We start from the raw sequence: 26,963 nt of genomic DNA on the forward strand, positions 1-26,963 counted from the left end.
ATTTAAATCAGCACGTTGATGATATGATGCTCTCACAATTTTTTATTCATTTCAAATATATACAGAAATGAAAAAAAAATCTCATATTTCAGCTGTACAAATATAAAACTTGTCTTAAAATCACCTAAAATAAAAAAGAACAAACTCTTATATATTTGGGTATGGAATATCCTTTTACCTGTATTAGCTAAAGATAACAAATTTTTCTGAATTTCATATATAACATACGTAAAAAAAATTGTAGGGGCATGACATCATCAAGTCACTCATTTGTATATATTCAGAAGGACTGGTCCAGAAATATTTTCCAAAAAATGTGAAATTTCAAAATGTCAAATCTTCCTTATTTCTCATCCAAGTTTTGTCATTTTCAGAACATTCTGTAGGGATTTTTTTTCTCTTTCTTGTAGAGTTTATTTATGTTTGGGGTGGATTTCCTCTTTAAAAAGAGCAAGTCTTGCCGCGAGGGAGCTTGTCAACACGATCATGTCTCAATATGCACAATATTCACATAGATGCCACCCTCATCCTTCCGTTCTGCTCCTTGTTCGCAAGCTGTTTCAACGCCTTATGACTGAGAATGTCTACTGGTAGGCCACACCACTCGCTGGACTGCTTCCACAGTGCAACCTGCAGGTGCCTGTCATATGACAGGCTGCACGATGCCACGCTGTCACAGTTGTCAAGGTAACAACCCCCGACTCCCTGCATATCCTCTGCTAGCGCTGCATACACAGTAGTCGCACAACCTTTCCTTTTAGTCTAATGACAACAAATCAAACAATTTGAAAAAATATACATTATTTTGACTGAAGCTGTATACTGTTTTATAGAGTCAATTCCTTGCATTTAAAGTTAATTGTTCAGCAAAGTAATTTCCTGTCATCATATACAGTTCACTTCCTATAAACTCATTTTCATTTCATTCACTTGCTCTAAAATTCTCTTGATATTTGGATTAGACATGTTTCTGTGACAAAATATACATGACCTCCATCTCCGGGCACACTATATAAAGCCAAAACACAGTTCTTGTATGCCTGCAGAAGTGTCGATTAAATTGCTCCACATGTACACATGTATAAGAAATGAGTGAAATAACACTGTAATAATACGATTTCAGTTGTGAAATGATGAAAACGCAAAATACTATACTAGCCAAAAAGATTCATTGGAAGTCCACAATCTTGGAGCTTACCAATTGTGGTTGCTACATAGTCTTTCATAATCAATCATAAATAATCAGCAAATTCGGCCAGAGCAACATCCATCAATCTTCCATGCTAGCATGAATTGCATGTAGATTACGTTTACAGGGGCATGACGATCACCGTGCAACATTCCACTTTCCCACAGTGCTGAACAGTGAGGGCAATGTCATAACAAAAGTCGGTATACTAACTTTTATAACACTTCACACTTTTGAACTAAAGATAAGGGGAAAAAAATAACTTGTTATCCCAGCAAACCATACCAGCCAAACAAGTTTCTTGTTAGAGCTTTCCGATATATTGAAAGCAAATTCCTAATTGGTAAAAGATAAATTTGAGCCCCTATGGGTACTATGTTATAGCTTTAAGGTTTAGTGTTCACAAATACAGTTATACTTTGAGAAGTCTACTTCAGAATCTGCTTATGGCTTTAAATATTCTTGACAACTAGTACATGTGCAGTGCTTACTACTCTTAGTAGAACACAATGAAGGCTGCTAACACAGCCACTCACATCAAAGTCATGGAAGTTTCAAAGAGCAATCTGGGAGATCTCTGTGTGTTTCAATACAGCATGTATGTTAATACACTGTATGTGAAACTAATTCCCAACCTGGGCAGGCCTTTTGATTCCCTTGTCAGGACATGAGGAAGAATTTTAAGTGACTGAGCCTCCTGCCGTGGCAAGGACAGGAAGGCTTGGCAGCTCAGTGATATTCAACCCATAAAATGCTCAGGGTATTTTGGGCATTTTTAGTTTGGGGGCCACAAAAATATTTGGGAAATTATTCAAAAAATTTGTATTTCTTGTGTGTATATCATATTATACTTCCATTTTGAAAATGATTGAAATTTTTAAATAAAAAAAAAATCCTTTTGATAAATTTTCATATTCTATGCCAAACACAATTTTTGAATTTTTTTCTGAAAAATACTATTAAACTTTCCTGTACCATTTTCCAAATTTTTAACCAATTTTTGTACATTGATATCTCAGGATGCTAGTACACAAATTTTAAGTAGTAATCTCTTTTCACTGTTCAAATATTTACATAATTGTGAGTCAGTAATCAATGTCCGTGTAGTCCCATATACTGATTTTCTGTGGTACTTTGTGCAAAAAGTCATATTTTGACATAATCTTTGGCTGTAAATTTTCACTTTTATAATAAAACTTAATTTTTTTATTTTAGTTTGATAAAACCAAGGAGGTACTAGGCAATGCCTAGTACTAGTACCTCCTTGATAAAACTAAATGTGTTTGAGTGAAATAACATAAATTTTTACTTAAATGCTTATTCTTAATAACAAAAAGACCAAAAATGTAGCTTAGGGCCACTTAAGTGGCCTTCAGCAGATTATGGGGAAGCTACATTTGTAAAAAGTGAAAATTAACACATCTTCGAGGCGTATGGGACTTTCATGCCCATTTTACACCATCCATCCAGTTATACGAAAATTTCCAGCTTGCTTTTATGTGAGCCATCATTATACATGAAATTAAGAAAGTGCTTGTATGGCATTTAACTTGTATAGGCCTCTTATACATGTTGTCCATTGAATACATTGAAAATGGCAACAAAGCCTTTTGGGGTACAAGGTGACCTTCAGGCATATGTGTATGGAGTCAGAGAAGTTCAAAGATTTCATTTCGAATGCAACTGAAATCTATAAGGTCATTCTTGAATCATCAGAAAACTGCTGATAATTCACTGCACATACAGTAGCATAACCAGAGCAGGGACAGAGTAGAGGAATGCAAGGCGGTGGGTAAACACTTGAGCGATGTACACAAGCAAAGAACATGGGCTGGTTTTAATATTCTACTGGGAGAGCACAATCTTTGATTTGACGTCCCCTCGGTCTCTGATACCCAACTCTAGGGCAAATTGGACTTTAGACCAATGACTGATGAGATCAGATAATCTTTTATCAAGGCAAAGGGGTCAAAGTCCATCTCCTTGATTGAATCGTGCAGTCCTTCACTCAAGTAAAATGCTTTTGAATAGAGGGAATTCTACAAAGACTTCCAAGAGAGGATGCACTTTGTTGTGTTCACAATAAATATTTCAAACAAATACAATGTAAGAAAAAGAAGATTTGTTCCCAATCCTTACCTCAGAATCTAATGAAAATATATTGCTATTTGTAACAGGTAATGGTTTCATACACTTTTATATGAAGAGATTGCTATGACAAATTTTGATTGAAACAAAGGTATTAAATCTGAAAGGTACTAATTCAATCAAAACATTCTTCTAACAATGGCTTGTTCCAACCTACCTGAAACCATAAAAAAGACAAATGAAATTAAAATATTTTTATATATCACTAACTAACTCAGGGCTGCCAACACTGGAAACTAGTTGAGAGTGAGACTCCCATAGGCCAATGCTATAATGGAGTCAAAATGAGTGAGATCAATAGAAATGCATGCAAATGAAATAAAGTTTTAGAGTGAAAAGGACCAAAATGAGTGAGTCTCACTCTCAATGAGTGAGATTTGGCAGCCCTGCTAACTAGCTTCCTACACATCATAACCTAGAGATATGGGTACACTGTGGCTTGACTGTCTGCACTTTCGAAGCTTGACAAAAAGCTGTGGTGAAAGGATTATTGAATTTCAATCATGGGTTTATACCGGGTGTCCCAAAAAAAGCGGAACAGTGGATTTTCAGTACCTTGCGTTCTAAAAGTGATATGTTTTTTAACATCATTAGAAAGAGAATTTTCCGCAGAAGACAATGATACCAAAATCATAAAATTTGGTTCAGTACTTTTTATTCTACGGCAATTCCTGAAAATGCAGTCATTTTCAAATTTCGCCGGATTTCTGGGTCTTATGAGATAATAATTTGAGTGCTACACGCGATCCATACGGTGAATATTGTGTAAGCTCAGTGATCCATGTCAACAAAAGATACAGCTTTCACATTGGGCACAGGCCAGAAAAAAAAACAAAACACTGTGTATGTGTGTGTGTCTGTGTCTGTGTACGCGCCAAATAGAAAGCGTTATCTTTTGTTGACATGGATCAACGAGCGTACACAATTCACCGTATGGAACGTGTGTCGCGCCCAAATTATTATCTCATAAGTCGCAAAAAATTGAAAATGACTGCATTTACAGAAATTGGCGTAGAATAAAAAGTACTGAACCAAATTTAATGATTTTGGTATCATAGTCTTCTGCGGAAGATGCTCTTACTAAAGATGTCGAAAAATATATCACTTTTAGACCGCAAGGTACTGAAAATCCACCGTTCCGCTTTTTTTGGGACACCCGGTATAGTGGAGAGAGATGGGAACACGGCTTCACTCACCCACATCAGTCCAAACTGGGTGATGACCATCTTGACCATTTGGATCACAGGATGAAGGTTCTGGTAGAGGTTAGTACTGACCATTCCCGGATGGAGGCTATTGACGGTCACACGGCGACTGGCGCGGTATATACGCCGCTGGAGCTCCTGCGTGCCCAAGACTACGGCAAGTTTACTGTCAGCATAAGCCTTGTACGGAGAATACAGCTCTTCTGGCATGCTGCCAAGTGCACACAAAGTAAAACAAATCCATGCAAAAAAGCTGATTAATTGATACAAATCTTGGAAGTGAATTTCCACAATTGGACACCAATGAAAAAGAGATAATGATAGCTCATACAATACATATTTGGTGCTAGCAAAATGACCATGAGGACTGTGCTAAACAATATGTTTAATGCTCTTGAATTTTGAGTAGAAAAACAAATACCAGTATGTAAACCTTTTGTGGTGCTGAAAAAATAACAAAGAAAACCCATACCGTACCAACAAAACCTAAACTCAAAACAGCAATACCATCGAGTGCAAGGACAGGACAAAATACTTCCTGTGATATTTTCTTTCCCTCATGCTATTTTCACACGGGGAAAGCTAAAACCAAAACAAAAAACCTAAAACAAACAGCAATGTTTCAAGCAGTAATGTAGATCCAAACATTTCCAAAAACCATTTCCCTCTATAATTAATTTGTTTATTAGGTGTTCATATACACAACACAGTGAGGTTCTAATAGAATTGTGACTGTCTCAAATGAGATACAGGCGACTCCCATTATAACAAAGCCTATGAGACTGGCAGTTTTCTTTTGTTATTTCATTATTTCAGCACACCAAATAAACTGTATACAGATATGTATTAAGATGATAATTTTTGGCCTTAATTTTATTTTGTTGTATAAGAAGTTTTGTTATAACCATGTTTGTTTATAACGGTAGTGCACTGTACACAGAACACAAATCACTAAAAGTGTGAACTGGCAGAATGCAAAAACATTTTTTTTTTTTTTTCCACCAGGTAAAACTAGCTGATTTAACCACGATGATAAAAACTGGATGCTTTAATAGCTAACTTCTCTTTTGGAAAGGACAGCTATGTGGGTGAGATACTAAATATCACATGATCCACTTGGAACAATGGAAGGAAAAGGAAGGCAGATATCGCCTCCATAGTCACTGACACAAGCAAAATGTCCTCTATCTGCGAAGGAATGTCATTGAAACTATGAAGAGGTGCTGTTGGGAAAGCTGAAGGGGGGGGGGGGGGGGTCACCGTTCATTCTTTGATATTGATATCGCATGACCATAACAATGAAATGTGAAACCAGCCTTCTGTGTTTTTGGGGACATCCACCAACACTTCGTAAAGTGACAAACCTCGAGGTGGATATCAATTATACAGGTAAACACCTTTAGATATCTCATTCAGCACACAGAGAGCACCATTTTGTGCCATTAACCCAGCGAGGATGGGCTGATTTTGCTACAACACGCATTTCCCACAGACACTTGCCCGAGTATACTCAGGACTCATCCTCAACGGGTTAATGCAATGCACAAGCTCTGTTGTGGAACAGCGCCAAGAATGGACCTCCATACAACATATTTTATCTGGGTGGTGTCATCCTGATGACCTCCTATAAGTTGAGGGTGGTGTATCAAATTGCATTGAATGCAAATGCAATAACTGAAACATACACTGATGCACAAAAGCTGCATGCACGAGTGTATCTCTGACACACACACACAGCATATTTACATTTAAACTATTTAAAACCGTGTTACACATGCATGCCCAAGTGTACAACACCTGCCATATGGTTGAAAGTTTAATACAAGCGGTCCTGGTAGACATCTCTATTTTCTCAAGAATTGTCAATGTGGAGAATAGTATGTAAATCTGAAAAAAAAAAAAAACAGTATGGTATAACAGCCCTTTTGATGCCAATTTCGTACAACGACTTCAAAAAAAAAAATGCTAAATTGGCAGTAGCCAGCACAAGTAGTGGGATGGGGTACAATTGCACTAGAGTACTGTATTGATGAAAGCTGCCAATGCACACAATAGTTCAACACTGTGTACATGGTGAGACTTGTGTGTTTGTGAAGTAGTGATATGGCATTTAATCAAACACAAAAAGCATTTACACATATATCCCAAAAGGTCACCAACTGATTTGCTACCCTTTATTAGGTAGGATTTGTGTGTGATTGAAAAATGTATTTGAAACAAAAATTGTGCACATCAATTATTTGAACTGTACCTTAGTCTCAGGCCTAAACTGTAGTTACACCACTATTTTTGACACAAATATCATTTGACTATTAAAGTCAAAGGGGATGTGTACTCACATTTTAGTCAGGTGTGTAGGGTCCAGTGAACCGCCAAAGTGCGCAATGGAAGAGACATTGATAATCCTGGAGTAGTTCCTGGAGTCGGCCGAGTTGTGCAGGGTATCCAGGAGAAGTCTGGTCAGGTAGAAGTGACCAAGGTAGTTGACCTGGAACTGAAGCTCAAAGTCGTCCACTGTCTTGTGGTATGGAGTTATCATCACACCAGCTGGGTCAAACAAATCGAAGACATTTATAACTCTTCACTCGCAGCACAATACCAAACATTGCAGCACTTTATGGAGCTTTGCACTTAGTCTATAGTGAGTGATTTTCATGCACAAAAAGATATAGAAAAAGAATTAATACTGATATCTAAATAAATACAATGTTAAAAAGATAATTATAAATTTTGACATTACTGGAATCATAACTAAATTTTGGAAATACTGGAGTCACAACTTTCAACAAGAATAACAAGTGTTTGGCATCAGTTCTGATTTCAGTTACACAAATTTTAGGTGTTGATGTCATACGCTCCAATTTCCCTCTTTACAATACATTAATGCTTTCTTTAATACCCTTTAAATGAATAAGACAGATGGTACTAATTTCTTTTCTTCACGGCTTAATGTTGTGTGCCCTTGAAAAGATGCACTCAAACAACTGTGTAAATTCAACCTTACTCTTTGCTACATGTATGCAAAAATTAACAACCACGATATACTGTAAAAGTGGAAATTTTCGCGGTGTTGAAATTTTCGCGCATTTCGCGCAACCAGAAATGAGCGCGAAAATAAAAGCACGCGAATATTTTTGCTTGTCATATGTTCCAGTAGTTGACGTTTTGATTCCGCGGAATCAAAAACACGCGAAACTCTTCTAACCCCGCCGAGCGCGAAAAATTAGTCATGCGAAAATATCCACTTTTACAGTACCAGCTGTTAACATTTACACCCAATTGCTAGCAAGTTGTAACCCCTGAACTGTTGAGCAGCTTACCATTATTTACCAGGACATGAAGAGGTAGCTTCTTATCGATGAAGGTCTTTGCAAACTGTTGGACAGATGCCAGGGAAGACAAATCCAGAGGAATCCAGTCGACTCTGGCAAGTGCATTTTCTGACTTGATGAACTCAAATGCTCTCTTTGCCTCTTTTGAGCTTGGGGTTCCTAAAATCAAACGGTTAGTAATATACCATTATTGATAGTCAATTATTTACTTTTGAAAAAAAGAAAGAAAATGTGTCTGAGGAGCTGCAGAAAATGTAATTCACAGCCCAGAATTAAAAATTGTGAAAAACTAGCAGGACTGGATACATTTTCTCATGCATAAATATTTCACTACTAACATGTACTACCACAGAGCATAATAGTCCTTTCCTGTCATAAGATCTGTCTTTTCTCCGAGGGAAAAATTAATAAAAACATGAACTGACTCAAAAGACATCCTAAAAAGGAAAGAAAAACTGAAAGAAGTGACAAAATCCCTGTCAGTACACCACAATTACCTTTAGTTTCTTGCCCCCCTCAACTTTTCTGCCTTCAGCAACAGAGAAAAAGGATGATAGAAGGCTTGTCATGGCTGATAATTAAATACAAACAAGGTGTGCACATTTCCCAGATAAAGTACAGACAGATAGCAGTGATCTTGCTCTTGAGTGATTAGATTGTGATATATGCTTCAAACAGGAACCTTTAATCAAGGCAAAGCTATGCAAATAGCTCAAGGAAATCCTATGGCAACAGTATTTGAATCATCAATTCTTGAAGGTTCATGTATTTAACTTGACTAAACTGCAAACATTTTGATCTCAGAGAAGATCAAAAGAATACCTCTCTGTGCCTGTTGTAATACTACAACATAAAATAATTCATTACTTTCTTCATTTTGAACTGAATTTGCACAAAATTTCACTGTTTTGTTTATCTCGTTTTGCTGTTTCTATTCACATTTGTACTTAAAAGCTAATTTTACATGAGTGCACAATACTGTATGTACTCATTATGACTTCTGCAAAAGTTATCAGGTCTTGGCACTGTCTAAATTTGTTGAATTTTACCTATAAACACTTGCATTCCTGCACGGCATAGTTCCTTGACAACTTCAAGGCCAATACCAACAGCACCTCCGGTCACTATGGCAACTTTGCCATCATATCTTGGTACATCTGTGGAAGAATGAAGCACATCCATGCAGAGAAATAAGGAAAACCTGTGCACTGTGGGAAACTCTTGCAGAATTTCACATACTTGTAACTAAAAGGTGCAGATGTACAAATGCAATCATCAAATTGCTGTCTATAGCACAAGTTGCAATTGGGATCTCCTAGCCACAGCAGAGGAAAAAAAAAATCATCTCAATATTTTCGACTCAAATTGTCACATATCTTGTCATTGAAGGTCTTGTTTGAAAAGAATTATGTCATCGAATACATATCGTAGATCTATCCTTTCCCATGAAGTTTGCTATCTTTAATTCTCAATTTGTTTTCACATTCATTACCATTGATACCAATGATATCATCTGCTACCTCAGGACCCAAATTTTCATATCAAAGGTTATAACCAACATTAAAAAAAAAAATGAAACAAAACAAAACAAAACATGATAACATAAAAAACAAACCTGTGAAAACATAACAAACATTCTCCTCATATTTCATGCAATTTTGTATTTTCACAATACAGAGGTACATGTAGGCCCATTGCATATTGTGAAATTGCAATGTACTATGCATGATACAGACTGCAGATTGGCAGGCAATGTAGTGAATGAATATTACTGTGATGCCACCATTTCTCTCCATTTACTGGTATGTATTATACATATCCAGGACAATTCCATTCAGTTTTACCCGAGTAAATTTCTTCAGTAATGTTAATTATTGCATTCCATCCATAATGGCAGACAAAAGGGTGTGCAAGTGACAATGATAGTTATTAACTATGACTACACAAAATCATTTATTTGTACTGACCACAGGAACGCAAGTATTGCTTTCAGATTAAAACCACCAGCATGGTGGCAAGCATAAACTATGGTACCAGGTACGCTGTTTTGTTGTTAATTGTTATGTGAAAGTTGATAATCTAGTACAGGCGAGCACCTGAGGTGATGCACTATAAAGTCATGATCAGTTAGTTTCACTCTGTATCATCAAAAGTGAATACACAGGTGCAGCATACCCACTGCGCAGCAGGATGTTTACATTTGCTACCATATGGTATGCCATTGCTATTGTTCTACAAAACTCCAAGGTACAGTACATACTCTGTAATGTATTCATGATCGATGAATTTAAATCAGATCGATGAACTGAGTTTAAAAGTTCAAAGCCGACAGACAAAAAGGGGTAAAGGGTGTGGATGAGGGGTAAAAGAGCTTAAATAATAGCACAATGTTAAGCTTTAAATTGTGCAATCTGGTGCATACTGAATGTTATATTTTGGCTTATTCTGAAAACACAAATTGTCTCAAAATGTGACTCTTTTGGTGGTTGGTAATCCACGTTTGTGTACAATGTGTGTGTTTTGGAGGTTTATTTATTGCAAGGCATGAGAAAATATTTTGACAGGAGTATAAGCATGAAAAAGACAATTTAACAATAACATGTAAAGAGAACCAGAAGATTTACCTTAAGAGACCTACGCCTGATAGACCTATGTAGGTCCTAGCCTTGTTTAAGTTTTGCCTAATTTAGATTTGCACACTGCACAACCGGATGTTTGCTTAGATATAATGTGAAATTAGAATTATTCACAAATTATGTTCATTTTTTTTTTTAATGTATGGTGTGATATAAATTCTTTTGATGTTTATAACGTGTTTAGGAGTCTGAATAATCAAATATCTAAATCGTTTTGTACCATATGCATTGGGCAGAGCACCCTATGTGCGACAAATGAGGGCCCCGGGTCTAAGTCAGTTGTGCGCGACTGAGAAACCTGCTCAATGTACGAGCCGGGCTGACCAGGTTTTGTCATCATCATGCACTGGGACTTATCTACCCTAACTGTATGACAGCATCAGACCGCTCACCACAATTTTATAAAGTAGTTTTTGTTTTTGTTTTTCCTGAGAAATTGATTTGTACATGTACAACTATCGATATTGTGCAGATGAAGGCGCAAATATTCGAATGTGAATGACGTGCCTCTTTAACACAACAATTCGTTGATGATAATCAACCATGCACCAAGTCCTTACAATACAGCACAGTGACAGAAATAATATTTATATACATTGAAATTGTATATATCTGAGGCCTAATGAATTCTTTTTAAATTTTAACTAAGAGTTTTATCATTATCTGACAATGACAATCTGTCTGTAGAATCAGATGTACATGTATTTAGACCTTATCAAAATTCAAAATTATTAATATATGGTAAGTTGACTCGAGTTGTATTGAAGATCACAAAGCAAAGGATTGCAACGGATAATGATTTGTTTTTACTTTGCCTTTGTGTAGTACTAGTTGGTTATTTGTACGTTTAACGGCATTTTAATACAGCTGTAATCTGGTAATAAGATTAGTTCACCTACAAGTCGATAAAAACCTGTTTTAGCACTCTAACTTCGAGACTAACAAGTTATCATTTATCAACAAGTATCTATATCAAGACTCTACTATAGTCTATAGACTATACATGGATGAAGTTTCTTTGCAAAACCAGCATGTACAAATTGAATTCTGCCAAATAACTCCATTAACGGCAATGCCAATCGCAATGCTGTAAAAGTTTACTCAATTGAAACTGAGTGAAAACTCAAGGTATTTTATAAACTATAGACTCATTTGTCATTCAATCTTTCCCCTGATTTACCTTCTAATTTCTTGTGGCCTCGCAACAGCTGTCGAATGGTTGCAAATATTGCGATGCCGTACATAATCAGCATGTAGAATATCTGCTTCCACAACTCCATGATGATATACTATATCACACACACCACACATAAACACTGCAGCTGCCCATCGATTTCTTAGCCGAAAGCGCCGGGCCAGAATCGGGGAGGTGAGGAGGACGGCACGCGTTAGATCGGTGGAGTTCGCTTGTTCAAAGCTCATACACTCGAGGCACAGGCTCACACCTCATTTCATCAGTGCAGAGTAGTCACTGGTAGTGTAGGAGCTCAAATGTGGGTGACCACACAGACGCCGGCGATCGCCGATCAATCTAATCTAAAGCTCATTAATTTATTACGCTCTGAAGTGACTTCTGATATGATAGGGCCGTCTAAGAAGGTCTGTTAGCACTGAACTTGCCCAACGTGTGAGGTCTCAATCCTCCACAGCTAGCTAGCATGCCTACCGTCCGTCACGTCTCACGTGATACAACAATGATGTATGTTGTTGTTTTGGTTTTAATGGCGTGTACGTATAGCATTAGTCTCGGTGCCAGATCAATTGAAGACGCATAATCATGTATCCTTCTGCAATACGGATTTAATCTGTCAGGCTGGGAGTAAAGATGATACATGAGTAACATGTATGCTACACTTCAGTTGTATTTGTCCAAGTATTCAACATAGGCATCTTCGATGTTTATATGCGCATGTATCTTTATTCAATCATGCATACAGGACTAGAGGCAAAGATCATTCCATGCTTAGACTCCCGAAATGTAAAACGACACATATTCCGGAGTATATTTTCTATAAATTTTGTCGGGTCAAAGTTTTGGAATAGTTTGCCCAAAAATATTCAGGAGGAAAGAACAAGATCTGCATTTCGAAGATACCTGAAAAATCACTTGTTAAATGAAGTTTAGTGAAGAAAAGAATATTCAGTGTTTAGTTTAATGTACTTTTATAGTACAGTTACTATAAGAGTAGACCTTGCAATAAGCAGCTTAAATATACATGTAGCTATAATGGGCGAACCATTCTCGACTAGCACTTGTGCTAACTTTTAGTTCCCCCTTTAACAACATTATCTTCTGTTTTTCTATTTTTTCTATTTTTTTTCAGAACCTTTGTCTATGCGTATTTCTACATTACATACTTATTCATACTCTTTGCCTTTTCAGTGATAAATGTATCACAACGAAACTAAATCTATTATACCACACGTATTCTTATGTAAGATAAATATAAGTATGTAAAACATATGCTTGCATAGCTGTAAGAACCTTGTACAAAATCATTGTATTCTCATAAAAAATGTTCATGTTATTGTATCTTACCCTATGGAATTTCATGTTATCATGTTATCATATTCACATGTATGTTGTTAATAAACTCAACTCAACTCAACTCAACTCAACTCAACTCAATCATTACTTCCATCACAATGTCTGTAAACCAGACTATCAAGCACGCAAATTCGGCAATACAAGATGTAATTCCTCATTTCTCTTTGACCACTGAAGCAAATCGAAAGGGGTTTTCTGTAAGATGTGGGCAATGAGTTATAGTTTCATACCCTGAATTTGTATTTAGATTGATTCACTATTTTTAAAGATATCATTGCGGAGGGCCCCGTTGTAATTTTTTGGGGGACATACTGTACAGCATGTCCCCCCAAAAAAATTACGATCAGATTTTCACATTGATAACACCAAATATGATTAAACTGTCTAAATGCTATATACTTCAAGGTCTTCAAATATAACATCTTAGCTCTATTTGGCAGAAAACCCCATTTAATTTGGTTAAGCGGTCACAGAGAAATGTGGATTGTTGTAAAGCATGTCATGAGTCTGATTCTTTCAAGTTTAGCACTTTGATGCTCTTGTGTGTGAATACAATAGACAAAACTTGGAGGGAAGAGATTCCTAACATCCTCTACAAAATTCATCATTTCTCTTTGACCACTGAAGCAAATCGAATGGGGGTTTCTGTAAGATGTGGGCAATGAGTTATAGTTTCATATCCTGAATTTGTATTTGATGAACTATTTTTAAAAATATCATTGCGGAGCTCCCGTTGTATTTTTTTTTTTTTTTTTTTTTTTTGGGGGGGGGGGGGGGACATACGGTATACGCAATTAAGATGCTCACGATACCGACACTAGGCAAAGAAGGACCACGAGACCGATATGATGAGCAGCGCCTTCTTATGTTAACTACGAGTATGTAAGCCTATCTGTTCGGGTGCACGTCACGAGACCGACACCCACGAGTCATACAGCCCACAAGTTATACAGCTCACAAGTCATACAGCCCACGAGTCATACAGCTCACAAGTCATACAGCCCACCAGTTATACAGCCCACGAGTTCGACACTGAGTAAATAAAGCCCACGAGTTCGACATCAAGTAAAATAAGCCCAGGAGTTATACGGCTCACGAGACCGACACTACGCACAAAAGGCTCATGAGACCGACTGTAAGCAAACAAAGCCCGTGCACGAGACCGACACTATATGCCATATTTGACCACTGTTCGTGTATAATCATGTACAAGACAACATGATATATGTGTATGTTACTATACAATGTCATAATGGACTTCCAAGCTGGGCTTTTAATAGCTTATAACAATCCAGCCATTAATGTACATGACATGTATTCAAAGCTGTATTCCAAGTTGAGAAGTCCAACTGACATTGACGATTCTATCCATTACATCCTCATCCGCCCCCCCCCCCCCCCCCGGTTGGCATTTGACGTTTTTTTCTTTAAAAGGTAGTCAGTGGTAGTACTAGAAATCTGCCAGAGTGTCCTCAAGCAGACAAGATGTGAAGGTGTATTATTTGAAAGAGTTGTCCTTGAAAAGTTGTGATCTTGCACACCTGCGTCCAATATACGTACGTAAGACCGATATGATCATAAAAAGGGGCTTGAAGTGTTCGGTATAGCAACCCGGGAAAAACAAAGAGATACATGATTAACGCCCCTAATCATTGTATAAATTATACACGTTCTCACAACTGCTTGAAACTGATTCCCCTATACAAAATCAGCTAAGAATTGTTAGCTTTTCAAGTGTCTTTACCTGTGAAAAGGAATCATAATTGTGTGTGTTCCCTTCACATGATACAAACTTGGAACTTGGAAGGAGTTGGAAGCTCGTACTAAGTGCGCTTGTATGCTCTGATTTGATTTTGATACAAACACAGGCATATATCAGCTTTTTCATTATCAAGTATAAAAGGAATGAAAAGGAATCAAGTATTTGGTGTGATATGATATAATTTTATTTGATTTCTGCATCATCATCGCATAAATAGACAATTCACCTGTGAACGCAGAGGATACAATTATTTTGTATACGAGAATGCCGAAGATATATTTTATTAAAAACAGCGATTAAAGGGATGGTATCGTTCTGGATGACATATTGGGTTTAAGATTTACCTTTTTGCAAGACAATTAGATACAACTTATTAGATATTAAAAGGCATACTGTTATAAGAGGAATTGAAAGTCTATTTTATGATGATTCACCTTTATTAGGACCACTTCCTTTATAGATACCTCAGTCATTTCAAACTGATTTTCATCAAATGAACTTTGAATTGCTCTTTGTTTTTAATATAAGTGGTTTCTAATCATCTTGCAAAAAAAAAAAAGTTAAACCTGAATCCTCATCTCAACCAGAAATATTCCATCCTCTTTTAAGTCTACTGTCTAAAGAGGCACTGCCCCGGGACTTATGAGGGCTCTTTTTGACCGTCTATACTCTCACCGCCATAAACATTATAGAGATTTAAAGGAAACAAGAATATGTTTTTCGCGATCAACTTATACACCATGTGTTGCCATTACTTATTCATCACAGAGCATTGCCAGTAGAAGACTTGTAGAAGAATGATATAGTTTTGGTTGAGACGGGGATTCAGATTACATTTATTTTTTTGCGAGATAATTTTAAAGCACTTATGGTATATCAACGAGAATACAATTCTACAATGATTCTACCATGAATGTACCAGACCGGGATTCAGATTACCTTTTATTTTTGCGAGATAATTTTAAACCACTTATGGAATATTTAAGAGAATATAACTCTACCATGATTTTAGAAGTCATTAATTTTGTGAACATCGGTTTTGAAATGGCTGAGATATCAAAAACAAAGTAAAGCAAAGTCGTCCTAATAAAAGGGATGTCCCACTTTTTTATATTTCTTAGCCATTATAAAACCAATTTCCATCTAATAGACTTTTAATTCCTCTTAGATGTACACGCTGCTTAATATGTCATAAAAGATTTCTCATTGTCTTACAAAAAGATGGAAATCTGAAGCTCCACGCACCTCAACCTAGACTATGCCATAATATCAAGCCAAATTAGGGCAGTTTACACATTAACTGGATATGTACACATTACAACAACAAAAAAGAAAGACTATTCAGCTTCTTGCAGTGGCGGATCTACGGGGGGGGGGGGGTTTAGGGGGTTTAACCCCCCCCCCCCCCCCTTGGGCTGCCAAGTAAAAAATTTAATGTGCATAGGAAAACGCCACCATAATGTCCAGACGCATGCAATATGTTCCTGTAGCACTCTGTCTCAGGCTCAGCCTCGGGCAATAGGTTTTAACCCCCCCCCCCCCCCCACTACCAAGTGAACATGTGTTAATTTTTTCTATGCACATCACTGTGATGCGCACAGAAAAACGCCATCACGTATCTAGACCAAAGAGATTATACCACAAGAGGGCGTAGTCCAGTGGGGAGGCAGCCGCGCGAGGGAGCTGCCATTTCGCGTTGCACGGACCATTGCACGGATCCTGTACAGTTATTAATCAGTAGATGGCAGCGCAATTTTTAATGCGCTCGACTTTAATATTCGGCGCAGTGACCTTGCGTTGTTTTATTGTGACGTCACAATGGTCATGTTTAAGCGTCATAATGGTGCTGATGTTGTTTGATTTTATGGCGTGAGTGGGAATGTAAGCGAAACAAACGTCATAATGCTCAAGTACTGTCTAGTCTACACCCAAGTTCCCACTGTTTATTTTGCGAACAACAAAAAGGTCTGGACTCTCCAAAATGGTTCAAATGATATGATATCATCGTAGAAACTAATATTTAAACAATTAACCACATAGTGACTGTGAAAATGAAAATGTGTAATGAAGAATAACATATCAATCCAGATATGATATGAGAAGATATGGCTTGAACGTAGACTTAGATCCAGTGCCAGGAGCTGAGTGTGCGCTCCCTCTTCAATTTTGGACGCACTATTTGTACGCACGCGTATGGCGACTACTTACTCTATAGGTATAATCTCTTTGATCTAGACCCATTTATGATGCAGTGCGCGGCGCAAGCATGTAGCGCTGATGACGGTGCGCGGTATTGCATCGGATGCATGCAGTGCGCGCGCGTATTGTATTGATGCAGTGTACGTATTGCAAGTTACATACACGCCGGCCTAGCGCTATCGCCTATCGACAAGCTATGTTCCCGGGACCCTTGCTCATCAACCGGCTCATCAACTTTGTGATTAATCATGGAAATTCACGTCCCCAAAAAACTATTAAATAACATTGTGTCCAAATATCATCTTTAATGCTCTGAAAGTATTTAAATTACAATGATTTAAGTGGAAGGATTGAAACTAACAAAAATATTCCACCTTTATGACCAACAGTGTACCAACAACATTGAGTAAGTGTCATTCAATGACACAAAGAGATCCCATAAAAACGTACACAACTGTCGCAAGTATACTGATGATAATTCTTACCTAATGAGTTCACATCTGACCACAATTTTTTCACAGTAGAATCCTTGCATATAGTTTACTTGATTTTATGTGAAGATCGAAGATCGAAATAAATTGTATGATTGTAGCATAACAAGTGGCACCTGTGAAAAGTTTGTTTATTTGAGTCTCAAATTTTATGCACAACCTTCAATTGGCTGAATAAGCAACATTTAGTTCTACTTAATTTTCATTTCTACTTCATTGGCCTGAACTCCAGTATAATCAACATCGCAGAGTTTACTTTAATTTAAGGGTTGTGGTACTATACAATTCAACATATGTTACACTGTCTTAAATCTACCTTTTTATCACGTATCTTTCCCAGTTACTTTTCACTTGTATCTCATGTTGTTAGAGTTAGACCAAAAAGAAAGAACGCACACTAGAGAGAAAACAATTCAAGTGCAAATACTGTGTGAAGATATAATAATATTCAACTCATCTGGTAATTGATAACCAAACACATAACTCTGGATATAACTGTGTTTTAAACCATAGGCGCCGGAAGTGTGCAGGGGGGGGGGGGGGCAAAACGCATTTTTGTCCCCCCAAACCCCCCCCCCCCCTCAAAAAAAAACAACAATAATAATAATAATAAATGAATAAACAAAGAAAGTAAAATAAATATGTATATATATGAATAAAAGGGAAAAAATATGGCTACAAACGGCAGCTTTTGGACTGTAAAATGTCAAAATTTTCAAGCTCGCTCGCTTCGCTCGCTCGCATCCAGCAGTTGAGCCCTTAATTTCTAAAGCGAAAAACATAGCTACGACGGCAGTTGTTGGACTCTAGAATGTCAAAATTTTCAAGCTCGCTCGCATTGAATCGTTATGCCATTCTCCTAATGTTGCTGACAGTAATTGCCAGTAGTTGCGCCCGATGCCCCCACCCGTTAATTTCCAAAGCGAAAGATAAAATATAGCTACAAACGGGAGTTTTGGGACTGTAAAATGTCAAAATTTTCAAGCTCGCTCGCTTCGCTCGCTCGCATTGAATCGTGATGCCACTCTCCTAATGTTGCTGCCAGTAATTGCCAGCAGTTGCGCCCGATGCCCCCCTTAATTTCCAAGGCGAAAGGTATACACAGTGTAGTTACAAACGGGAGTTTTGGGACTGTAACATGTCAAAATTTTCAAGCTCGCTCGCTTCGCTCGCTCGCAATGAATCGTTATGCCACTCTCCTAACGTTACTGCTAGTAATTGCCAGCAGTTGCGCCCGATGCCCCCCCCCCTTAATTTCCAAAGCGAAAGATATAGCTACAAACGGGAGTTTTGGGACTGTAAAATGTCAAAATTTTCAAGCTCGCTCGCTTCGCTCGCTCGCAATGAATCGTTATGCCACTCTCCTAATGTTGCTGCCAGTAATTGCCAGCAGTTGCGCCCGATGCGCCGCCCCATTAATTTCCAAAGTGAAAGATATACTGTAGCTACAAACCCCTTTTTGGGACTGTAGAATGTCAAAATCTTCGCTCGCTCGCATTGAATCGTTATGCCATTCTCCTAATGTTGCTGCCAATAATTGCCAGCAGTTGCGCCCGATGCGCTCCCATTTATTTCCAAAACGAAATATATAGCTACAAAACTCCAGTTTTGGAACTGCAGAATATCAAAATTTTCAAGCTCGCTCGCTTCGCTCGCTCGCATTTTATTGTTATGCCATTCACCTTCTGTTGCTGACAGTATATAATTTGTCGATCGTTTCACACCGTCATTCCATAATCCATGTAAGGAAAACTTACAAAGTTCCTCAATGACTGCGTTGTTGAATGTATCACATTCCGTAATGTATTGTAGTCCCATTATTGCTCAGGCACACACGCACAAGCATACAGACCGTCAAAATTACTTTATGGTTCCCCCCATGTTTCGACCCACCGTACGCCACCTTTACATATATATATATATATATATATATATATATATATATATATATATATATATATATATGTAAAGGTGGGGATTACGTCAATGTTAGTGATCAGATTGCCGAAAGAAGACGTTCATGGTTTATCATGTAGCTTCACATGAAATAAAATTCCCAGTGTTATCACTATGTTGTTTGATTCCTTCAAATTATTATCTTCCTACAACGTCATTATCGACTCATTCACTCCGCTCGGTAAGCTGTCATATTATCATATCATATCTAGTTGTATCCCACTAGAGCCCAGTGGCTACTACGTGTTAAATTTAAGTTAAATAAGTCGAGGGGATAGTTTCATAAAAGTCAGGCCCACAGTGACAAATTCAGAGTACAGTCTGGAGCCCTAAATTTTTTCACGGTACAGCGATGTTGGGTGAACCTACACTTTTTTTTTGTTGTAAATTACATGAATGATGACGTGAGAACCTCACAGCTCATTCGGAGTCCCATGAATATTTATGCGCGTGCGCGTAAAAGTAAAATTGATGCGTAGATAATTCAATCCAATTCAATTCAACTTTATTTTCATTTCCATTAAATAATCAGGAAGAAACAAATATAATGCTTTAACAGACTATAGTTTATAAATGTAATAATTTCAAAAACGTAAATTTAGAAAAAAAATACATGTGATCATGAGCAACAACATAATTGCATCTATTGAAGGTGTATACGTATGCGTAGTAGACATATGCCTGATGATTGTAATCCTTACTACCATGCAGGCATTTACATACATTATTATAGCGCTTACAAAGTTAACAATTCCCTCTCTCAAAACAAGTAAGAAACTACCAAATCTTTGCAACTGAGGAAAAAGATAAGTTTTAAACATTTACATGAAATTGTGTACAGACTTCAGATTTCGTACTGGATGTTGCAAGTGGGAACTTGTTCCATTCCTTTGCTGCCTTAGCAATATAGAAATACTTTTATTATCAATATAGTTTTTCTGCAGCAAAAGTGTAATCCCCAGCTTTACGGGGGGTTTGTGGAGAGGAAAGACGAAAGCGGTCGGTCGTAAACCTAGAACCTGTAGGTGATTCCTTCAGGGGAATATACAGCTCAGTACTCGGTCAATGTTGTCGGTTATGAAAGGTTTCATAAACCAGCAACCATATCATAAATACAACCTTTTTTTATTCACTGAAAGCCATGGAAGAGACTTTTAGCAGGAGTGACGAATTATGATGACAGTCCTTAATTAAGATAAAGAGAGTAGCCTAATTACGTAATCTTTGCAATCTACTGTATATCATCGTTTCATGAATTCAAAGGGAGAATCCAGTCCAAATATGATCTAATCTGTAGAAAAGAATAACATCTTACGAGTTCAAAGGTGAAAATTAGACTGCAGTCGGACACAAAAAAAATAAGGAAGTTATGAAATTTGGAAGTTTTGGTAATTTCTGCCAAACAGTTCTTGTACAGTGGAAATGGAAATCAATGAGCTAACCATGTCATAACTTCACAATTTTCCATTGATTGTGTAAAAAAAAATGACGAATATTTTATGTTTCTGTCATTGAAGTCTGGATACATGATGTTCATCCTGGTTGAATAACTTCAGAATAGTGATCAGTTAGACATTCTAGGATTTGAATGAAAAACTGGAAATGTCAAAATTTTATGGACACAATGGAAAGTTTTGAGGGGATGACATGCTCACTTTCCCATTTGCATACTCATATTGAACGTTCAAGAACTGCTTCCTGAAAAATTAGCGAAACTTCTAAATGTCATAATTTCCTTTATTTTACATTCGATATCGATCACAATTTTACCGTTGAACTCGTAATATTTTACTGTTTCTTATCAGTTTCATTTGTATTTGGACTGACTTTCCCTTTTAACGGGAGCGGTGGATGATAAAAGTTAGATAACAGTAACGCATTCTACAGTATTAGATAATGATTCCACATAATAAATACCAATTTTCATTAATTTGATCGTAACTTTCTTATGCAGAGATGATACACAAGTTTTTTGGAAGGCCATGTACAAGTGGAAAAGAAAAGTCATGGACAATGTTTAAGTTGGGACTGGAAATTTATGCAGCCGGAACTCTCTTGTTTACTACAACCTAAAACATTAAAACGGTTATTATGTTTGTAATTATTATTTAGTATACAATGCATACAATGCAAGTGTAAACTTTACACTTCCTCAATGAGTTTACCGGATGTCACTTACAAAAAACAAACATACAAAGCACACTCTCACACACAAAATCCTCCGATTTGTTAACATTGACTGACTCAATATTCCGAATTCTGCAATCGATATTTTCATGTGCTTCATAAAGCCAGTAACTTTCTGGCTGGCGGATGAAATCGTTATCAAAAAGCGAAAAGATCACAAATCGGTCATCAAAATTACCTTACGCCAAATGAGCCACATATTATGGATGAGGTGGGGGGGGGGGGGGGGGTGTGATGCCCCCACACTTTTTTGCTCTCCGAAAAATAAATATATCGGAAATAGATTCATAATAAAACTACCTTGTGTTTACTTCCAAGGGTTCCTCGAGGAGATTCTTCCCGTTTAACTTGTGTAAAGCCTACTAAACCTGGACCCTTAACCGCTATGTTAGCGCCTTCCCGGAGCCCCTATACAATGTATTAACCGCATGTTTTTGATATCGTCTCCACGACGGGTAAGCAGTAACTCCTTTCCAAATCTGGTGCTTTAGGGTTCAAACCTCCGGACTTGACAGACTACCTGATGATCTACGGAGTGGCAGCTTTCTGGTTGCCAGTTCCAGCCGAAGTTTTGGGCGGCCAGTGCGCAGCGTTTACCTGGACTCTCCAATTCTAATATAATAAGAACATGATAATATGATTAACAAAATGAAGATGATTGGCTGTTTCCCCCTCACTTAAGTTCAGTCAGTGCAGTATCTTTCCATCCAACAACATGGTTCAACAAAATACAACCTCTTTGTTTTACAAACTGTATTGTTATCGCTATTTTTAAGACACATGTTTAATACAATGAGGTATCTTCTAAGTTCAAAGTAAGAAAACAAGATATAATATCAACAACAAAAAAGGGAAAAAATCATACACAGTTATAAGGGTATGTAAAAATTATATGGAAATATCCCATTCACAAAGTCATATAATAATACAAAACATAAAATATATATGAACGTAGATAAAAAGTTCATGATAGATTCAAAAAGGTCACACACACTGTCTAAACACGTATTATGAATTGACTTATGCTTTACATTTTCAACACTTCGAACATGTGGCGTAGTGAAGTTAGAAATCTGTAGAAAATTCCAAGGAACCTATGTGTTTTTGCATAACTTCATTAGTTTTTATTTATTAACTATTCATTCATTCAAAGGACAGAGTAAGAGGGAAAATTATCTCTTCTCCACAGGAGGAAGTTTTTCCACTTAAGGATTGAATAAAATTCAAACGAACTTGTGAGGAACTATTTGAATTATTTTCTTTCTTTTTTTAGATATGCATGGAAATATACATTCGAGAATGTTATACATTCTTACCCATAGACTGGCTCAAATTTCTTGCTGCGTCATTTTCACATGTCCATCCCCATGACCCATGTGCATGACAGTTGATCCATAAGGGAGGTGGAGCCTCAGAGAACATCGACGCAATAATATGACTAAATTCCTCCCGCTCTTCGACGCTCTCAATCAGGAGCAGAGACTGATTTTGCGACACGCCATCTACGACGACCTGCGGCGTCTTGGAGCAGAACCGCAGTGCTTGGTGTCCTGTCTTGGACTTTCCAGTAAAACGATAACATTTTCGGCTGCCCATAATCCACTTCCTTGGACATTCAGCGACGCCTGTTGTAAGATAAACATAGGCCTAATACCGGCACAAATTTAGCCTTTTATTACCACGTTTAGCCCTAACTTATAAATTTCATTGATTCGTTCGGTAAACGGAATCATCAATGCATGCGAATTGGAAAACTTTCAATTAAAGGGGGTACATTGTTTCTCACTGAGAGGCGAATGTTTGCGAACGTAGCGAATTTGGGATCTCGCCAGGGTTCGTAAAGGATTGCAAAAGGTTCGTTAACAGTTGCAAGAAAGTTCGCAAACGGTTTTTATTGTCCCAAGCAGTTTTTCTTGTCGCATGTATTTTCACTAACAGTTGCAAACATTCGAAAAACACTCATAAGAATTCGCAAACGGTCGTAATACTGTGTCGCTAACATTTTTTTTTTATTCGCCACTGCTAGTGAACATGTAACCATATGGTTCCTATTCAAAACTGACCCATTGAGAGACAATTGTCATATAGAAAGTTTCTGAAGCTCTTGACATCTCCATCATGTAATTGCTGCAAAAGCTTTTCATATTGACCAAAGTCCTCTGCAACAACCACTCTTTTGCCGAAACAGTCTTTCCTTTCTTCTTCCTTTCTTGTGTTTCTTCATCTTCTTTCTTTCTCTTAAGCTGCACGATAGATGTAGCAGCAGCCAGGCAGAGCAGCTCTTTAAGATAGCAGGACGTTGAACCTCTTTTCGGCAGAAACTCATTTCCATATTCTGAAAATCCATCTTGAACGGTGGACACAAGATATCTGAATGCATTGGAAGTCTGTACGTTTGTTTTATAGGTCTGATCGCCTGGTACTTCTCCGGGTCCCAAAACATTCGCAAATTGTCGCAAGGGATTGGCAAACATTTGCTAATATTTGCAAAGCTGTTGCTATCATTTGCTAACAGTCGCTAATAGTCGCCACATGTGTTTTGCAAACATTCGCTCAAGTGCTGTAATTGTCGTTAAACATCGCTAAAAGTCGTGAACTGCCCCTAATCGCAGAAGCGAACCCTGATTTTTCGCAAACATTCGTCAGAAAAGTTGGCGAATCTCAAATTCGCTATAAGTTCGCAAACGTTCGCCGCTAAGTGAGATACCCCTATAGGGTGTGATGTGATTAGGTCAATACCATTCTTATATCATTACTGTTGACGTGTTACCGAGAAAAGTCGAATGTACTACAGAAACAGCGAACCTTAGATTTGCGATACACTGGCTGTCGGGTCTAGTGAATAAGACACCTGTCTGGAGATCAGGAGGTCGTAGGGCATGTATGCCATTGGTTTTTTTGCTTGGCATGGCTACAACTAAAACACTGATCAATTCAGTGCTTAGTAACGTCTATGCAGGGCAAAGTCATCAGCTGCGTATTATTGTAAATCCTGTTGGATGTCAAGAATCACGCGCCATGCATTATTTCAGCCCTCTTACCCGAAAACGTCGTCGGAGAATTTGTCCATGAAGTAGAGTCATCGTTCCCAACGTTATTCACGGTGCCAGTAGTAATGGAAGGCAAGGATGAAATTAACGATGCCTGTGAAGTTCCTATCAAAATGAGGGACAGGGTATAAACATAAATTCAAACAAAGTCTCCAAACCATAGTCGGGCCATCTCACGAGTCGTAGATAAAGTCATAGATACAGCCTACGAGTTGGATAGTATGGGGCAAATAAAATCCATAAGTTCGACATGAGGGAGAAAACAAAACAGCTCACGAGTTCTACTCGTGGGTTTCGTTTGATTAGTGTCGAACTCATGGGCTGTATGCCTCGTGGACTGTACGACTCGTGGGTGTTGGTCTCGTGACGTGCACGCATCATACCTACACGAACAATCTCTCATTTAGAACAGCAGACAGAGATTGAATTTAAGGAGAGGGGGAGAAACTCTCTTCATTCGCTGCCGGATGGGGACGTTCGAAAACCACGACTAAAAGCACACGCATAGAACGATCTTCGGCGAATATGATTGTGTTTAGGGTCATTGGAAACGTTCACCTCCAGTCGAAATTCTTCTGTCATGTCTGTGTGGTAACGCTGTCATAAAGATCAGTATAAAGCTGCACACAATTCCTTACAGAGATTCTCAAATATAACTGTATTGGGCAATTCAGTCTTCGCCTTGCTTGAATCCGCACGCTATATACCTTGTTGCCTTTGAAAAAAAAAACAACTTGAAATAGACCTAAACCGACTTTGTATGGCCTTTTGGTAAAACACGCAGTCTCATTTTATATGATGATTTCATGTAAGAGGAAGAGAGAGAGAATGAGGGAAAATAGAGACGAAAATAAGGAGATGGATAACTATGCATGTGACGCTAATAACTATGATTGATTCTGAATTTCATATAGCATTTCCTAAAGTATAATATACACTTGTAGTGGTGAACGAATATATAATAATATCTAAAAAATCCATTTGTTTTTGTACCTGTGGGTAGCCTCACAAAATGATATCATTTTTAATAAGGCTTCAGAATGGAAAGTCCCTCATGCCTCATCCTTCCTTTTACAAATTGCAGACGTTGCGTTCAGTGAATTTATTTTACGGACGTGAATTAAGCATTTAGAAATCCATTACCGCCTGCACCTCATAAAAATTTTACGTATATGCAAGCTTTTTTTTTTCTGGGGAGGAGGCTCGTACCATATTATGAGTGTGGAGTTGAGCGGTCATTTGCAGATATTAGAATGTTTATTTCATGAAACCTCTCTACCACCTCGTGGTGCGCAAAGTTACGTTACTGCATGAATTACCACTACTTTTTCCCGATTGCTGAAAAGGTAAACTTATAGTTAAACAATGGTGTACTCACGCGTCTCGCAGTGAACACCCGTGAAATCCGGGGGGCATCGACACGTGTAACTCACCCACGTCTCAAAGCATTGACCGTTCTTACAGGGTCGCTTCAAACAATCTGAATCATGATACGTCATCATTTAAGAGGAAACCAGGGAAAAAATAATAATTTTAAAAAAGTTAGTGAAAAGATAATGTGAAATCTCACACGCACAACAGTGAAAGTCTGAACGAAATTGAATGTAAATTATTTAAATTATGAAATTGTGAAGTTTTGCTGAATTGTACGAAACCGTTCTTGAACAGGAAATATAGATCATGCAAATAGTGAATTGGTGATGTCGGCCTCGCATAATTTATTTGTCGTACAGAATGTACATAAAATCATGAAATTTCGTTTCTTTTTCTTTATTTTTTTTTATCAAACGCAATATGTTCACGTCTCAAATCTTGATATATCTGACTGGCCATTTTTTTTTTTTGAAGTATTTCAACCTTGATGCAAAATTATGCTTTTTTGATACATTATGTGAAGAAAAATTGCTTAACTATACTAAATGGGTATTTGATATCATGTGTTTTGTCATGATAGCTGTTACTAGCATTGTACCACACTCTCGACAGCTCCTGTTCAACCTCATTATTGCATTGCAGCTGGCTGGTAGATCACACCTAGGGATTGTTGGTACACGTAGTTGATTTTCCAACACTTCCCCCCTGAATTTTCGATGGGAGCCGTGATGTAAACTTCATGTGCCAATCGCATTATTACACCTTTGTCAATGCTAATGACCTGCTATCATAGCACCGGTGCGCTGGTTTGAGTGCAGCATAATCATATAGCTATTTGTTCGCCTTCGATTGTATTCGAGAAGAATCTTCTGTACCCCGAGTATCA

The 26,963-nt window shown here is 37.7% G+C and overlaps 1 protein-coding gene across 1 annotated transcript; it reads right to left on the bottom strand.

The window, feature by feature from the left end:
* Positions 1-290: 290 nt before the first annotated feature.
* LOC139710119 (polyprenol dehydrogenase-like) lies at positions 291-11,824 on the bottom strand. Its single transcript, XM_071622053.1, has 6 exons — positions 11,691-11,824; positions 8,924-9,031; positions 7,863-8,033; positions 6,882-7,089; positions 4,534-4,753; positions 291-762 (listed from the first exon to the last, which is right to left on the bottom strand). The coding sequence occupies exons 1-6, from the start codon at positions 11,788-11,790 to the stop codon at positions 508-510; spliced, it is 1,062 nt and encodes a 353-aa protein (XP_071478154.1). The 5' UTR covers positions 11,791-11,824; the 3' UTR covers positions 291-507.
* Between the last annotated feature and the right edge of the window lie 15,139 nt (positions 11,825-26,963).

The sequence above is a fragment of the Diadema antillarum genome, unplaced genomic scaffold, assembly GCF_040938485.1.
Source record: "Diadema antillarum isolate AM-2024a unplaced genomic scaffold, OU_Dant_1.0 seq00001502_RagTag, whole genome shotgun sequence".
NCBI lineage: Eukaryota > Metazoa > Echinodermata > Echinoidea > Diadematoida > Diadematidae > Diadema > Diadema antillarum.

Coding starts and splice junctions, on each gene's coding strand:
- LOC139710119 (XM_071622053.1), bottom strand. CDS start 11,790: ATGGAGTTGTGGAAGCAGATATTCTACATGCTGATTATGTACGGCATC. Junction 9,032..11,690: donor AGGCCACAAGAAATTAGAAG/GTAAATCAGGGG, acceptor ATTCTTCCACAG/ATGTACCAAGATATGATGGC. Junction 4,754..6,881: donor CCTACACACCTGACTAAAAT/GTGAGTACACAT, acceptor TGCACTTGGCAG/CATGCCAGAAGAGCTGTATT.